Source organism: Phalacrocorax aristotelis, chromosome Z, assembly GCF_949628215.1.
Source record: "Phalacrocorax aristotelis chromosome Z, bGulAri2.1, whole genome shotgun sequence".
Classification (NCBI taxonomy): Eukaryota; Metazoa; Chordata; class Aves; order Suliformes; family Phalacrocoracidae; genus Phalacrocorax; species Phalacrocorax aristotelis.
In genome coordinates this window covers 8,252,589-8,268,268 of record NC_134311.1, presented here as the reverse complement: position 1 = coordinate 8,268,268, position 15,680 = coordinate 8,252,589, and the positions used below count along the sequence as shown (strand labels likewise).

The 15,680-nt window shown below is 40.1% G+C and overlaps 1 protein-coding gene across 1 annotated transcript in view; it reads left to right on the top strand.

The window, feature by feature from the left end:
* Positions 1–22: 22 nt before the first annotated feature.
* The window catches only part of MSH3 (mutS homolog 3), a 113,288-nt gene continuing 97,630 nt past the window's right edge, over positions 23–15,680 (top strand). The window contains exons 1-8 of the mRNA XM_075079604.1: positions 23–148; positions 1,095–1,218; positions 2,211–2,422; positions 5,852–6,061; positions 7,377–7,493; positions 8,256–8,373; positions 9,729–9,871; positions 10,886–11,052. Of these exons, the coding sequence (XP_074935705.1) occupies positions 23–148; positions 1,095–1,218; positions 2,211–2,422; positions 5,852–6,061; positions 7,377–7,493; positions 8,256–8,373; positions 9,729–9,871; positions 10,886–11,052 (1,217 nt within the window). The remainder of the gene's footprint in view (positions 149–1,094; positions 1,219–2,210; positions 2,423–5,851; positions 6,062–7,376; positions 7,494–8,255; positions 8,374–9,728; positions 9,872–10,885; positions 11,053–15,680) is intronic.

Here is a 15,680-nt window from a genome sequence, read left to right as displayed (position 1 = left end):
CGGTTCGGGGCCTGCCGTCGCCATGCCGCGGCGGGGGCGGCGGCGGGAACGCGGCGGCAACAGCAGCAGCGGGGGGCGTCAGCTGGTGCTGAGCAGGTTCTTCGAAGTGGTGGGGAGCGGCGGGCAGCAGAGCGGCCCGCGGAAGACGGTGCGTCCCGGGGCGGCGGGGTGCCCGGGCGGAGGTTGGGGCGCCTGGGGGGCGCGGGCCGGGCCTGACCTGTGGGAGGCTCTGCGGGACTCCTCACGGTGGTGGCCCGCGGGCCTGTCTTGTTGTTCCGTGTCACAAAGCCGCGTCAGGGTGGCCGGCGCTGCCCACGGCCCTGTCGTACGAAGGGCTGCCCTGCGGCGGCCCGGCCAACAGGCTGGCCCTCGGGGACCGGAGCTTGCTGCGGCCCCTTTGCCCAGTGTGGCACAGGGAGCGATGCCTGGCCTTCCAGGAAACAGCCAGGATGTGCCCGTTTTGTAGGAGCTGAAACTTGGCGTGGGTGCAGCGAGCTTGGCAAAGCCCATGTGCCGGTTTGTGGTGCGGGGGCTTCACTCCCTTAGGGTAGTGCTGGACCTTCTGGCTGGGGTGGTGCCTCCTGGCAAGCAGTGGGTTGAGATCGTGGAGCTGGGGCGACCCTTCCATCATCAGGACTTAGGCTGTAGGAAGTAGTGCCTCTCTGAGGTGAATAGCCAGTACCTGGCAAGAAGAGGGCTCTGAACAGTGAAAATGAGGATTTGCAGAAGAGATCTGATTCAGATGCAGGATGGTACTGTGTAGTATGATCGGAAAGTCTGTTAAGTTTAGTTCTCTGCCACAGAAGTAGCTCTAAGCTGCCTTTTGAAGCCATGGTAGCTGTAGGCGTTTCTTTTCTAGCACAACAGCCAACTTGTTTGCAGAGTGCACTATTTCTCTTTATCTTGTAGCCTTGAATGTTAGAAGAACTGTTTTATAAACAAAAATGTAGGTAGTTAAAATAGCTAGGGATTTCACATATTGTAAGTAAATTTTGCGCTTTGCATTATCTCTTCATGAACTCCTTGGGTGCATTGTTGTCTTTTGTAGTGGATGGGAAAAAGTAACAGAACTTCTTTGTTTAATATATAATCAGACTTGTGAACTTGGCACAAAAAGGAGAACATCAACTGAAAGCCATGAACCCTGTGAAAAGAAGGCCAAGGCACGACAAAGTACCCTAGAAGACATCTGTAAGCCACTGAAGATTCAGGATAAAAGTAAGTTGACTGTAAAGAAACCTTCAGGCGTTTATACCCAATAAATAGTTTTTCATTGTCAAATGTAAAAAAAATTGTCAGCAGACACTTTAGAAAGTGTCTCTTGAGTGTAAGATACATATCTGAGGAGTTATTATGAGCATACTAGCTATACTGTTAAAGCATCTTCCTGTGGCTCAGAAGCTAGGTGTTTGAGCCTTGCTCCAGAGTTACTCTGAAAATCCCCTTCAGCTGACTCAGCTTTAACAGGTTCAGTCAGTGAAGTCCAGATGCTGAGGCAGAAATGCTGCTACTTCCCTTTCTGTGTTGGTTTAGCAGTCTTTTAGACTCAGGCTGAAGCATGACTGACACCTGACAGCTCTGTGGAGTCTGGCCTGTGACTGGGATACCTAAAGGCTACCTCAAAGTAAATAGTTCTAATGGAGTGCTCTTAACTGTGAAATGACAGACACTTAATTACATTGAAAGTGCTTATGCTCCATCTGGCTTTCAATCAGGAGTTTAACAAATTAATGATGCTAGCAGAAAAACAAATCAGTGAATATGAAGTTCATTACCCATAAAATTCATTGAAAAGAATTAGCCTCTAATTTTTTTAAAGAGGGAATTATATTCAGTTTTGTGGGTGTGATGCTCTGAAGTATCAGTAGGACACCATCAACTGGCAAGACTGCTTGAAAACTGTACTGAAAGCGTACCACTCATTTTCCCATGTTCTTGGCTAATTTTGTGGCTTTGCAGTTGTCAGTCCAGAAAGTAATTGTGCTTCTTTTCATGTGTATGAAGAAGCATACAAGTGAGGAGTATTGATTTTCCAGGGGAGTTAACCAAGCTGATTACATACATGATTCTGTCAGGCTGGCAGAAATACTGCAATGGGAGAGGAGAGACAGAGCAAAATGATTGTGTTCTCTGCTTACTGATGTCATTCTAATAGACATTCTGTTTTACAAAATAAATTGCTAATGTGTTTTTATTCTGTATTTTCACAGAAGAACCACCTCAGAAGTGTGAAAAGCCCCATATATCTTTGCAAACTCTAGAAAGACTGAGAGAATTCCGCAGTGATTCAGACCAGCAGTGTAGCAGAGCCCTGGAGGATAGCTCTCAGGAGAAAGAATCCCAGAGTTTGGAAAACTGTCCCAGTTCAGAATTGAAAAACCCTCTTCAGTCTGGGAACACTAGCTCAAAGGTTGCTCAGAAGGTACATAGAGCTTTGGTCCAGTGCTGTGTAGATTACTTTTTATGGTTTAAAAAAAGCAGTCTTTGGCACAAGATTCCTTTTGTGTGTTTTTGTGTTCTGTCATGAAGTAGTGTAGCGGTACCCAACAGACCAGTGTTTGTGTATGGATGTTTTCCTGGAACTCTTAGCATAGTGAGCAGAACGCCTCTTATAGTTCTTCAGTGATATCATTGAAAACAGCCGTAATGAGAGAGCAGAAGCGTGGGCAGTGTATCCTGTGATTGTGAATGAACCTATAATATCGTAATAACAAATGTTCAGTGTGGCCATTTGCTCAGCTTTCTTTCAGTTTTATCAGTTTTGGTATGGGCTGTAAAATTCCTAACAGGCTTTCTTTGCAAAAATATGATTTAGAATTATTACTGAGATGTAGCTTAATCCAGTTGCTAATAAATCTAACTAAATATATCACCGTTTTTTTAATCTCCAGAAGGAAGGTATTGGTAGCTCCCATTAAAAATTATCATTATGATACATGTTGATGAGAGTGCAGTACTACCTAGCTTCTCCTTTTATTATAGAGCTAATTAACTTTAGTTAAGTAATTGGTTTTTGGGCTCACCTTGCTCAGTTTGAAGTATTTAAGTTGTCAAAGGCATCTCATGGTTTACTGTGCTGTTGTTGCATTGGGGCTCAACTGCTCCTCAGCAAAGCTTTACATCTTTAGCAAGGCCTGCTGTGATAGGACAAGGGGTAATGGTTTTAAACTAAAGGAGCATAGATTTAGACTGGATATACATAAGACATTTTGACATTGTTTACACTGAAGGTGGTGAAACACTGGCCCAGGTTGCCCAGAGAGGTGGTTGATGCCCCATCCCTGGAAACATTCAAGGTCAGGTTTTACAGGGCTCTGAGCAACCTGATCCAGTTGAAGATGTCCCTGCTTACTGCAGGGGGGTTGGACTAGATGGCCTCTAAAGGTCCCTTCCAACCTAAACCATTCTATGATCCGGCTTTTTGAAGGAAGGAGGTTGTATGGACAGTTGTATAGTTGATTTGACCTTCCCTATCTGAAGGTCATGACCTTAAACTGGGGTGTCTGGTCTGGGTGAACATGAGGTTGGAGTAGTGAAGTGAATAGCTTGTGGCAAGAGATTTCTGTTGTGATAAGGGATTGACATTGTGTAGGTGTGGTCAGTCGGAGAACACAAAACTGATTCCTTCTCTGTCCCTCTTTTTTGAACCCTTGTGTTGTGGTTCAGCCCCAGTTGGCAACTAAACACCACGCAGCCACTCGCTCACTACCCCCACCACCTGCCGACCACCGCTGCCAGGCCCTGAGCCGTGATTGCTGCCCATCTCCCCTGGCCAGCTCCTCCCAGGTAACATACTGTGCATGACGGTACATGATATGGAATATCCCTTTGGCCAGTTTGAATCAGCTCTCTTTGCTGTGCCCCCTCCCCTCCCGGCTTCTTGTGCACCCGGCAGAGCATGGGAAGCTAGAAATGTCCTTGACTAGTACAAGCGCTATCCAGCAACAACCAAAACATCAGTGTGTTATCAACATTCTTTTCATACTAAGTCCAAAGCGCAGCACTATGCCAGCTGCAGAGAAGAAAATTAACTCTATCCCAGCTAAAACCATGACACTTGTCTGTCTGGAACTTCTTAATTTCTGAGCATTTGTCCATCCAGTTACATTAACAGCAGATGCTGCCTCTGCTGGTTTAATCTATAAATCATATGTTTGCATGGCTAACATGTTTGAGAACCAATTCTAGATGCTGAAATTATAAAATATATGCTTTACACGTGTGTGTGTGAAACATGCACGGGGAGTTTTTTTTCTTAGTGATTGTCTCTTCAGTAACACTGGAGACAGCATGTGCCTGGAATAGGCTGTCAGTTAAAAATGTGCTTGTTACAGTAACTGGAGTAGAAGTGCATGTTTGGTGAGCAAAGGCATGTGCTACTCTCCCTTCACCAAGCTGTGGGCCTAAGATGGCTGCTTCTGCAGAATTCAGGTTTCTCTTTCTTTGAACAGATGTGTGTGTTAATCTTCCATGTATCAGCTGGTGCAGTATTTCTGCCTTCCTATTGCAAAGTTGGTTTCTGGTGCACTGACACTGGTGTGCTTTCTATAGCAATACTGCCACTGCATGTTCATATACTTAAATGCTTGTCACCGAACGCCAATTTGGTCCAGTTGATCACAGATTGTCTGTAAGATTATGACAGCTCTTAGCTCCCCCTATTCTAGATCATGAGGAAGGTCAGCTTTAATCATGCGCAGAGAGACTCTGCAAGCAAGATGTATGCAAAGTAAAAGTAAAGAGCAATTATTTCTTACTTAATATATTCAGTAGATAGTGAGGTCTCATGACCTACTTGACAAAGCATTACTATCATCTTTCTCTGTAAGTCACGTACTGAGTCTTTGCTGGCCACGCAGTCAGGTTGGAAGGGCTAGCCTGCCTTTCCTTGGAACGGCTCATCTTAGATGTTTGTGTCTTGCTTTTTTTTTTTTTTTTGGAGTTATAACTTTTTTACATGAGTAATTTTCTTCTAAATTCCTTGAACTGCTAACTTACTACCATCTCAACAATTCAACTTCCATGTGTGCTTTTACTTCTTTTACTTTCTTTCATGACCTTATTTAACATGCTTTGTCACAAAAATTTTCTCTGTAAGATGAGACGAGGTCATAGTGCTGGGCTGGCACAGACCTTGGATCAAAGACCGCTGTATCCTGGGGCTGAGGATTTTGCAGTAGAGACATAAAGGTTCCATGGACATCTGAGTTCTAGGCATGGTACAGCTTTGTGCTGGGCTATGTTGTCTGCTTGTCAAATTGGTCATCCTTGATTGGATGCAATTCTGGGAATTCTGCAATTCACAGTTAACAGTATGTGTTCTTTTTTTTCCATTGTTTTCTGACTGCATTCTTTGTATGTTCCAGTGACCCGAAGTGTACAACTGAGAGTTGTATTGAATTGGTTTGTTCCCTGATTTACTGTGGATTTTTGGAACGTCATTAATCTATCTGCCATACATTCTCTATTTGTAAACTGGAGTGCTAATTTATTCTTATTTTTATATCTGGCCAGTTTAGACTGCCCACCCTCTGCAGCCTGCATGTCTCTTGATCTGTGCTTTGAAAGCCCATGGTACAATAGGGATCTGATTTCATCTGAGATGTCTAAGGACTGTTGTAAAGCAAGGTGACTAATTGGTGCAGTCTTTGACTTTCATGACTTTTTAATTCTTCTTAATTCCAAATAAACTGTATTCTCTATATCCTGCTTTAATAGTTTTGCTGCAGTTCTTGGTGCTATTTAGTGCAAAAACAGTCTTTAGCTCTGTGGTCAACATGAGTCAAGATATGCAGGGGCGATTGATTTATTTGATGATTCCTAACTCTACTTTGCCATCTTTTATTTACAGGAGTCACGCTGTGATCCTAGGCAGCCTTCTGCATCTCTAAAGTCTTACAAAAGCACTCAAAGCACTTCACATCTGAATCTTAATAAGAGAACCAAAAGCATTTACACTCCACTAGAACTTCAATTCATAGAACTGAAGAAACAGCATAAAGATGCAATTTTGTTTGTGGAATGTGGATACAAATATCGCTTCTTTGGAGAAGATGCAGAGGTAATTTTTGCCAGGATTAAGGAAAGATACTTGCATTATGTTAGTGTTGTACTAGGTCTATGACCACTTCCAGAAGGAAGGTTTATGGGGGGCATGAATGCCCTGGGGGTTTTTTAATACTTGAAATCGAGATGAAAAATCTCCATGTGCTTAAATTGAAGATTATCCATTATGCATGCACTTTTTACCAATATAGTGTTTAGTATTTCATAATCATAGGGTAGTGCTTGCTATCCTGCATATTGAGAACATGAGTGATGAGGTCCTAGAATAATTAATCACTTGTCAGACTTAAAGTTGAAACGCTTTCAGACATGAATTCCCTGTCATGGCCCAAAACTCTACGACGAGTATTTCAGTTTGGAAGACAGTGGAGCAAGTGGTGTAACAGTAGATGAATATAGCCAGTATACCCTGGGTGCAGAGTGTGTCTTGGATACATGGTCAGATGTGGTGCCTACACATGCCAGATCTGTAGGAACACAAAGTACTTTACAACAAACGAAATTTTAAAGTGACTATTCATAAATGGTTCATAATGAGTTTTTTATTATCTGTCCCAAAAATCATTGCTGTCAATTTAACCTTTCATCTGTGCTATTTTCACACTCAGGACCACTAAGAAACTTTGCTTAGTTACTGAATATTATTTTTCCTGATCCACTTGGTACTGTGTAATTTGTCTACTCGTTTGGTGGTACAATCACAGTTCAGAAACAGAAATACGCTATTTAGGTACACAGTTCAGTGTTTGACTGCAGTTCCTGCTTAACACAACTCTCTCTAGTCAGTGAACACCTACCTTTTTGCCAAGGGGCAAAAAAGTGTATGCAAATCATACATTATACTGTCACATTTTAGAGAATGTTGTTACTCTTCTGTATTTAGTTTCCACTGCTGTTTGATATTGATTTTTCTGTGTTTTAATTGATTAGCTAGCTTAATGCTATCTTTATAACCACGATTAAAATAAATCCCTTCTTCCTCCATTTTTGGTGTTGTGAAAATTTGACCCCTTGTTGAGCTGTGTTGCAGAATCTGTGTGTGCTGTGCAGGTGATTTACCTCACAGTGGTAAAGATCAAGGTGCAGCATAATAATTTGGTGTGTGAAGTCTGTGATACTGAAGCCCCTGTTTGTGACAACATGCTGGGACAGGAAGGTGGAGGGGACCAGCTCACTGGGCTTTTTCTTGTAATGTTTTTTTGTTTTGACAGTGGACTTCCTGTTGTAGTTGTGCATCAGTGTTGTCACAGAGATGAGCTCCTGCATTACATTTTGAACTATTGGCTGACTCTTCTTCTTGTACTTTGCAGATTGCAGCTAAAGAACTAAACATCTATTGTCATCTGGATCATAACTTTATGACTGCCAGTATACCGAGTCACAGGCTCTATGTCCATGTGCGGCGCCTTGTAGCAAAAGGATATAAGGTTATCCCTGGCTTTTATTAAATGACGTTAAGTGTAGAATAGCACTGAAATAACTTGCACTTATTTTAGCAAAGTCTTATTTGAACTGAGCAGTGGGAAACTCATTATAATCTATTTTTGCAATTAAAATGGCAGACTTTCCTTTGTTTCATGTCTCTATTCTGATGTAATGGAATTTAAGTAGATTCAAGCTTCCTCCGTTTTACAGAAAAGTATCTTCGTGTTCTCTAGAACTGGTCTAGAACAACTATTTCTCTCTCTTTTTTTTTTTTAATCAAGCCTTTGCATCTCATAAAAATTATATATCTGTTTTCTCTTTTACCCTTCCTCATATCCTCATATGTTTTTCTTATCCTAGCCCATATTTTTTTTTCTCTTTTCCTTCCTTTTGTTGATCCCTGTAATTCCTTGGCTTTCTGTTCATACCCCTTTTTTCTTCTTATGAGAAAAGGACTTGTTGAATTTAAGTTGGTTGCAGCAACCATTCTCTGGCAAGTGGTGAACTCTTGTTAAATTATTTCAAAATAGGACAAGAAGCACAGGGGCAGAAGCTGAGGGGGCAGTTAGAAGTGGATAGAGTGTAAAGAAAAGTAGTGCCTTATATTCTCATTAGTAGGGTTGCTGCTAGCCTCTGCCCTTCCTGCTCAGCTTGAATGATGCACTTGCTGTTTGCACATTGTAAAAGATCACTAAATTTATAAAAATAATTTTAAAAATCAGTTATTTTGAAGAGCTAATTTTGGTTTTTTTGTGTGCCTGTAGGTTGGAGTAATTAAACAAATGGAAACTGCAGCACTGAAGGCTGCTGGAGAAAATAAAAGCTCTCTCTTCAGCCGGAAACTGACTGCTCTCTACACACAATCTACGCTTATTGGAGAAGATATCCTTTTCAAATAAATTTGGTTTCAGGCTCTAATCTTTGGTGTGTGAGAGGCCGTAATTCCAGTATTATCACCAAATGGAATTAGATCTATGTGGTAGGCCAGTATAGATCTAGTGGGCCACTAGAATGGTGGCTGACATTAGAGTGGCAGCAGGAAATAAAGTTCCTTTTATTTTTTGTTGTGGTAAAACATTGCGCTAGCTCTATGAAGATTTTAATCTCTTCAGGGCTTTAGGTTTGTTGTGAAACAGCAGAGCTTGTGTTTACTGTAGTTGCTTTCTGAAGGCAGAGAGTGGACTTCCCAAGTCTACAGTGTTCTGTAGGTCTTGGCTTTAACTAGGTGTTTTACCAGATGGAGAATGCATAGCATTAGTGATTCAGGAGGGCGTGAAGGAAGAAGAATTGACAGTTTGGTATCAGCGGTTTGCTTTAAGTGAAAAGAAGATGGTAAAACTGGTGGACTGTTACAAATCTAGCTAGGTAACTAACTCCTGACTGTTGTAACAAAGAAAATGCAAAAATTAGATAGAATCAGTTTTTAACCAGTGAAGTTATTTTCTTAATTTCTTTTCTTCCAGTTTGTGTTTTCCTATCTCCTGCCTTATCTACCTAATGTTTTTTTCTTTAACGTCTCAAACTAGTACTTACTAGGTACCAAGAGCTAAAAAGATTGTTAGATTAGTGCCTATGAGGTTGCATGTGAGGAGTAGAGCAGGGAAGCAGGTAATACAGTCCTGAGATTTTGTTGGAAATCTAGTGTATTCCCAGACTCTCTGGTAATGGTTGGCAAACTTGTTGAAAGCAGGCTGAGCAGTATGACCCAACCAGGTGGATACATATGCAGCAAGTTTTCAGTGCAACTGACCTAATGCTCCTGCAAAGATGTAGACTTTTGTTTTAACTCGGGGTATTGCCCATTTTTCAGTTGTTGCATACTCAGTGCATTTAGTTTTTTCTGCTAGGTGCATGGGGTTTGTGGGTATGAAATCAAAGTGACAAGGTGGAGCAGCCAATGTGCAGAATCAGCTGCTGGTTTAACTTGACGTACCTGGTCGTGCTTGAATGGGAAGACCCACAGGCATAGTCAAAGATGGCCTTTGCGTGAGCTGATGAAATCTGTGGATTGTATAACTGCCTGTCCTGTGAAGACAGCTGCTGACTTCAGTCCTCATGCTGACAGTCATCTGAAGTTCACTAAAATTCTAATAGGAGTCAAACTAATGAAAGTCAAATAGACCTTTAGTGTAGAAGGCCCAACACCAAATCTAGTTGAAAAGGACTTAGATATAGAAAGACCTATGAATAATCCACCAAAATCTGTGTACTCCGTTATTTTTTTTAACATTTGTTACATGTGCACCCTTTGAACCTAGATGCTTGTGTAGATATTGAAGATGTAACAACAGATGTCCCTGATAACTACCTTCTCTGTATCTGTGAAAATGCAGAAAACTTAAAAGACAGTAAGAAAGGTGACATTGTTACGGGCATTGTGGTAAGTTAGTTTCACAAAGGAATCAGTATTTTAGGGTTCGTGTGTGGTTTTTTTGGGGGGGTTGATTTATTGGCTGGTTTTGTGGTTTTTTTTTTGTTTTGTTTTGAGAGGTGGGTGCTTATCTTACATTCGTGATTGTTCCATTTATATTTTTTGGGTGGGTTTGTTTCTTTCCTTTTTTTTTTACAAGGCGCAGTTTAGATAAGTATTCATCTGTGTGTGAATTGTGATGGTTGAAAACTACAGAAAGGTTTGAGCTGATAGCTGAACATTCTTGATACTGTTTTTGCAGCTGTATGACTTGAAAACATACCTGTGTTTTAACCAAATACAGGGAAATCATTATTTCACATGCTTTACAACCTTTAAACATTTTTAGGGTCAATATTGTAAAGCTTGTGGGCACTTCTTTCCTCTACAAAATACTGTTCTTTAGAGGAAAAGACTTATGCTTTTTTACTTTTTACCCTTCAGATTTGTATTCTCTTTTACGGTGAAGATTAAAACTGGGATTGTTTAACTGGCAAAACACAGTGATAACGAAGCCCAGTCTGCTGGTAATTTGTTAATTTAAAAGCATCTTGACTGTGCTTGTGTTTGAATGTCACACTGCAGCTGGGAGGGAGCAACAAAAGCATATGCTAGGATGACAGTTTCCAGTCTAAATTGCATCTACCTTCCATAGACTTCCAGTTACACAGATTTGTCTAGTAATAAAGTTGAGTGGTGATGGACTGATGATAACAAGAGCACATTTACATTTTGAAGGTATTGCTGTCAGTTTCTGAGACGAAACTGGTAGTCTTCTGAAGTTATTACCATGTTATAGATTTGAAAACCACCATTATATTTTTTGATCTGCCACCTTCACTAAGTGTGTGTGCACTATATAATTTTGTGCTATACACAATAAATCTTGTTTCTGCCTTAACAATTTGAGTCACTGAAACACTCCCTGAAAATTTAAGTATTTTATGCAGATATATATATATGTTTATTTGTTTTATTTGACAGGCAGTCCAACCAACTACTGGAGAAGTAATTTTTGACAGTTTTCGGGACTGTGTATCTCGCTTAGAATTGGAGAGTCGGGTTTTGCACCTGCAGCCAGCTGAAATAATACTTCCATCTAGATTGTCAGATCAATCTGAAAAGTTCATCAACAGTATAACCTCCATGAGGTATGTTCTGTGGGGATTTTGTAGTGTGGGTTTTTATTGCCTTTGTTTTTTTAATTACAGTGTAGTTATTAATGGAGTTTAGATCCAGAAGCAAGCACGGATATGTACTTCTGTAAAGGCACGTTTCAGAATGACTGAAGTTTGCTGCTGGATTGAAAACTCCCCAAATTCTAGAGAGTTCTGGGCACTTGTTCTTAAATTGTATTTACACTGAAATTCATGGCTTCTGTCTCAGGTCTCTGAAAGATTTATGTGCCTAAATATTTTCTGTTTTCATTTAGACTGTCTTGCTCCCAGCTCCTGATCATGTGATCTGTTGGATGTCTTTCAGAGCTCATGGACTTATTTGAAAGTGGTATTATGTTTATCTTGTGTGTTGTAGTCTTAACATCTCTAAAAGGCATGAAACTTTTCTATGCCTGTCTACATTAGTAGAAAAAAACCTTTGCAACTGGTATTTTATTCTGTTTGTCCTATCACATGATTTTGAACTTGGATGCAGACTTGGAAGTATCATGACCAATATTGTGTTTATATTTTGAGTTCTTTTTGTGTATTTCAAGACTAAATTTGTTACAAGTTTTCTATATCAGTTTTACTATGGAACAGAGCCAGAATAGGATTTGTAGGAAGATAGATGAAGGATAAAGCAATCCTCTGAACATACGTGGTGAACCTATGAAATCTTCCAGATGCAATTTTTGTGAGAAAATACTAGGTTTTCACTTTTATTTTTTAAGACCATACAGCTTTGAGCTGTAGAGGACTCACTTAGAACTAGGCATTTCCATTTTGAATGAACTGGTCAGAAAAGGTAATATTTTTATTTTATGTGTCTTCAAAAATGGAGCTAAAGAAAGCCAGAAGAAAATTAATGTATTACCTGGGCAAAGTTTTGTACTGGGGGGAAGATACAAATATCATCACCTCCTGTATTAAGATAGGCAAATCCATCACAGTCACATGGATGACAGTCAGCTCTGTACCTTGACTACCTCACTTAAACTCTGCCCAAGGCACCATTTTGAAGCTTCCTTTAATGCTCCAGCTGCTTAATCAGTCTGCTCCATAGGTATTCCTTTCCTCACCTGCTACTGTAATCCTCCTTTGTCCCCTTCTGTTGCGGGGGGGCTGTGTGTGGGGTGGAGATGGGGTGGGGTGGAAGCTGCCATGAAGTGATGGGTGGGCAGTCATCTCATCAGGAAAAACTGATTTTGTGGCACATTATAGGAACTTGCACAGATGTTCCTGTACTCAGCTGTCAAGCTTTCAAGGGCATGTGTATATGAGAGGCAAGCCTGAGAGGAGGGACTGAAAACATCTGATTTGGTGTTAGGGATCTTAAGAAAATGTTGCTTGTGAAAGCCATAAGGAGCTGAAAAGGTTAACTCTAATTACATGTACTAAGCAAGTAATATCAGTGTATTTCCGTGCAGTAAAATGGTTTGTTAAGACTTGGGCAGGTAAAATACAAGATTAGGAAGTAACAAACCATTCCCAGTTGCCCACAGATGTACATTTTTGCCTTGCTAATCCTTTTACTTTGCTAACTTTCTCTTTGGCGTATCAATTCTTTAGGAGCATACCCAAAATATTGCTAAATGCACCATGATGAATATTAACAAATCTTAATTTTGTTTGGTTTGGTTTTTTTGTTGCTGATGTTGTATGCTGACAGTTCTGTGGAATCCAGAGGAAGGTAAAATGATGTAATAAACTAACAAAGCAAGTGCATTTTTCAGAAACAAGTATTTTAGTTGAGAGTTAAGGTAATTCTCATGTAGGTTTGAGAGTGATTATGTATGTTTTTTTTTTTTTTTGGTTGTGCACAGCTGAGAATATTAGTAACTTCTCATTAAGAACAAAAAATACCACCCATTAGCTGATTTTGTGAACAGATACTATTTTGTAGGTTTTTTCCTCCTTTCTGGTAACTTACTAGGCAGTTCTCCAGCCTAAATGTCCTTACTTATATGGGAGTGGTAAAAATAAAACACATTACTTCAGTACGGTTCAGTAGCCTAATGTCAAAACCCGTTCTTCATGGATTTCCTTGTTTCAGAGATTTAACCACTAGAGGGCCCTGAAGTATTTGATATTAAGTGGTTCCAACGTGCTGCTTTCTTGTGCTTTTAACTAGTCTGCAGTTTTTATATAATTGCTTTTATACAGGCAGTAATTTTATGTTAATGCATACTGAGTGGTCTAAAGTATTCATTTTTGGTTATTGTGCATTACCTGGTAATTTCATTCTTTGTCTGCTCTTCTCTAATAACTCCTGGTGGCAATCGTCGGCTAGCTGGGGAAGGTTTCATTGCTATAATTTTTTAAAGACCTTTCAGACTAAAACCATGGGAACTAGGCTGTCGTGTTTTAAGAAGGCTTCTCATCTCTTTATGTACTTGTAATGCAGTGGAAAACCACTGAATTTATAAAAACAGGCTACAGATGGGAGAGAAAAACAGTCACAGGAGGTGTAGAGCTTGGAGTGATTAGGAGCAGAGAAGGGTATTTCTGCTCACTGCATGCCTGTGTCATGTAAGAATTGCACCAGGGGTTGTCTGAGTAACTCGGGGGGTGATTTGGTTTTGGATGTTGCATATTAGAACTTTGCACTGAGCAACCAAGGTGATGTGGCCTAGGTCTTCTCCAGCTCAAAGAGTGTGCTGATGGTTATTAAAAAAAATTAAAATATTTAGACCAGATAAACTACTGCAGCTTTATGGGAGCAGTCACAATCTGGTTCAATGCCCAGTTATACTGACAGAGTTGAGAGTATCTGTGTGCTTTCCTTCAGTTTCTATCTTCTTTTTTTCTTTAATCTACAAAGACCAAATGTGAATATTATATACCGGTGTACCTGTCTGTCTGCCTTTATTCTACAAAAATAAAACATACATAATGTACGTGTTTCTTCCTTATGCAATACTCTGCTTCCCTCTTCCTGCTTTCTTCTTGTTGCCACCACAGCTATGTCCAGGCTCAGCTACGTTATTCACAGTGGTGCTTCTGTTTTGGTATTGTGTACATTTTCACAGCCAAATTTACATCAAAGGAACACCCATCACAGAAGGAAAAAACAACTGAGGGAGAGGGTGCTGCTGTCCTAAATTTATTTTTATCAGAAACAAGAGCCAAATATATCACTGGAAAGGTTTTAGTGTATTAATCTGGTTGACAACCACCAAGAGCTATTAAAGCCTAAGGAGTACTTCATTATGGTAGAAATTATTTCTGTAGAGTAACGTAAAAGAGTTGTAAAGAGTTTCAAGTCAGAAATGAAAGTGTAAATAAAATACACAATGTGAAATGGCCTCCTCACCTTTTAAGTTTTATGCAGTACAATGTTAGGGAAAAGTTTGCTTAACTTGCAGGTCAGTGGAGAAGATAGTTTCATGCGTTTATATATGGCTGTAAACAGGGTCTCACGATAGGAAGGTTGAAGCAAATTTTACAGTAAGTTAATAAATGACTGAAGCAGCAGCAGACATGTTTTAAGAACTGTCTTAGATCAGCAGTTTGAGCTGTGCCCAGGAAAGCAGTTTGCAGTGTAAGTGGAAGATTCAGTCCTGGTTTTGAGGTTCTCCATGTCAAAGTTAGGCACAGACATTAATGTAATGAGCAGTAAGCAAAGTTAAATGGTACTGTAGCAAGATTACTTAGCTGTTTGTGTGATTTGTTCATACAATGGAGTTTTAAGTCAGTTAGTACGAAGCCAGTTTGACTAAACTGCATACTTGGAAGAGGGAGGAAGGGAGGAAAATCCGAGCCTTAATCAGTAGGTGTTTTACCACTGATTTAAATGAAGTTACTCACCCATCTTTTTGTAAAGATTTTGCCTAACTGAAACTACGTGGATTGAACTGTGGTGTTTATCAACCTGAGAAAGCTTTACAAAAAATAGTTTAACTTGTGCTGTAGATTTGTATTACAAGTTACAAATTTTCCCCTTTGGTAATTTAAAACTCGTGGAAGCAAATGTATTGAAATGTGTGGCATGGTTTCATATTCGTTTGCTTCCAGTATGTTGCTGTTTGAGGTGGTGAATGAAATGCTCCTATTGCCAATGATATGACGTTGTCCATAAAAATTAATGACTAGTAAGTATTATTCAAGGACAGATTTAATGACTAGAAAGTACTATTCAAGGACACTGAACTGCAGGTCAGTTTTAGTGGAGAGCCTTCCTTCAAATGCAAAGTGTAAGTTAGCAGTAGGTTACGGAAACTGTTTCAGAACAAACTGTTCTGGTGGGTAGTGTTCTGTTCCCAAACCGTAACATCTGTTTGCAAGTGCTGGCCTGGCTGGAGGAAAATCTTGTAATGCTTTTAGTTTCCTTCTTTCTAGAAAACCAAGAAAACATTCTTGCATTTTAAAAATATACATGTTTTTACAGGAAAACAGTGTTTTGCACTCCAAGCTCTTCCTATTCAAGAGTCAATTCCCATCTTCCTTAACATATTGGGTGCTTTAAAAGTTGGCCTGAAATCTTCCTGAAATCGTTTTTGAGGCTCTTTTCCATATTGGTTGTTACTGCTTTTCTCACATGCCCCTTTTTTGTTTCACTGGAAAATGTGGTACTTCTATCCAGTGCATCATTAAGAGTGCCCCAGTACTCCTCTTTATGT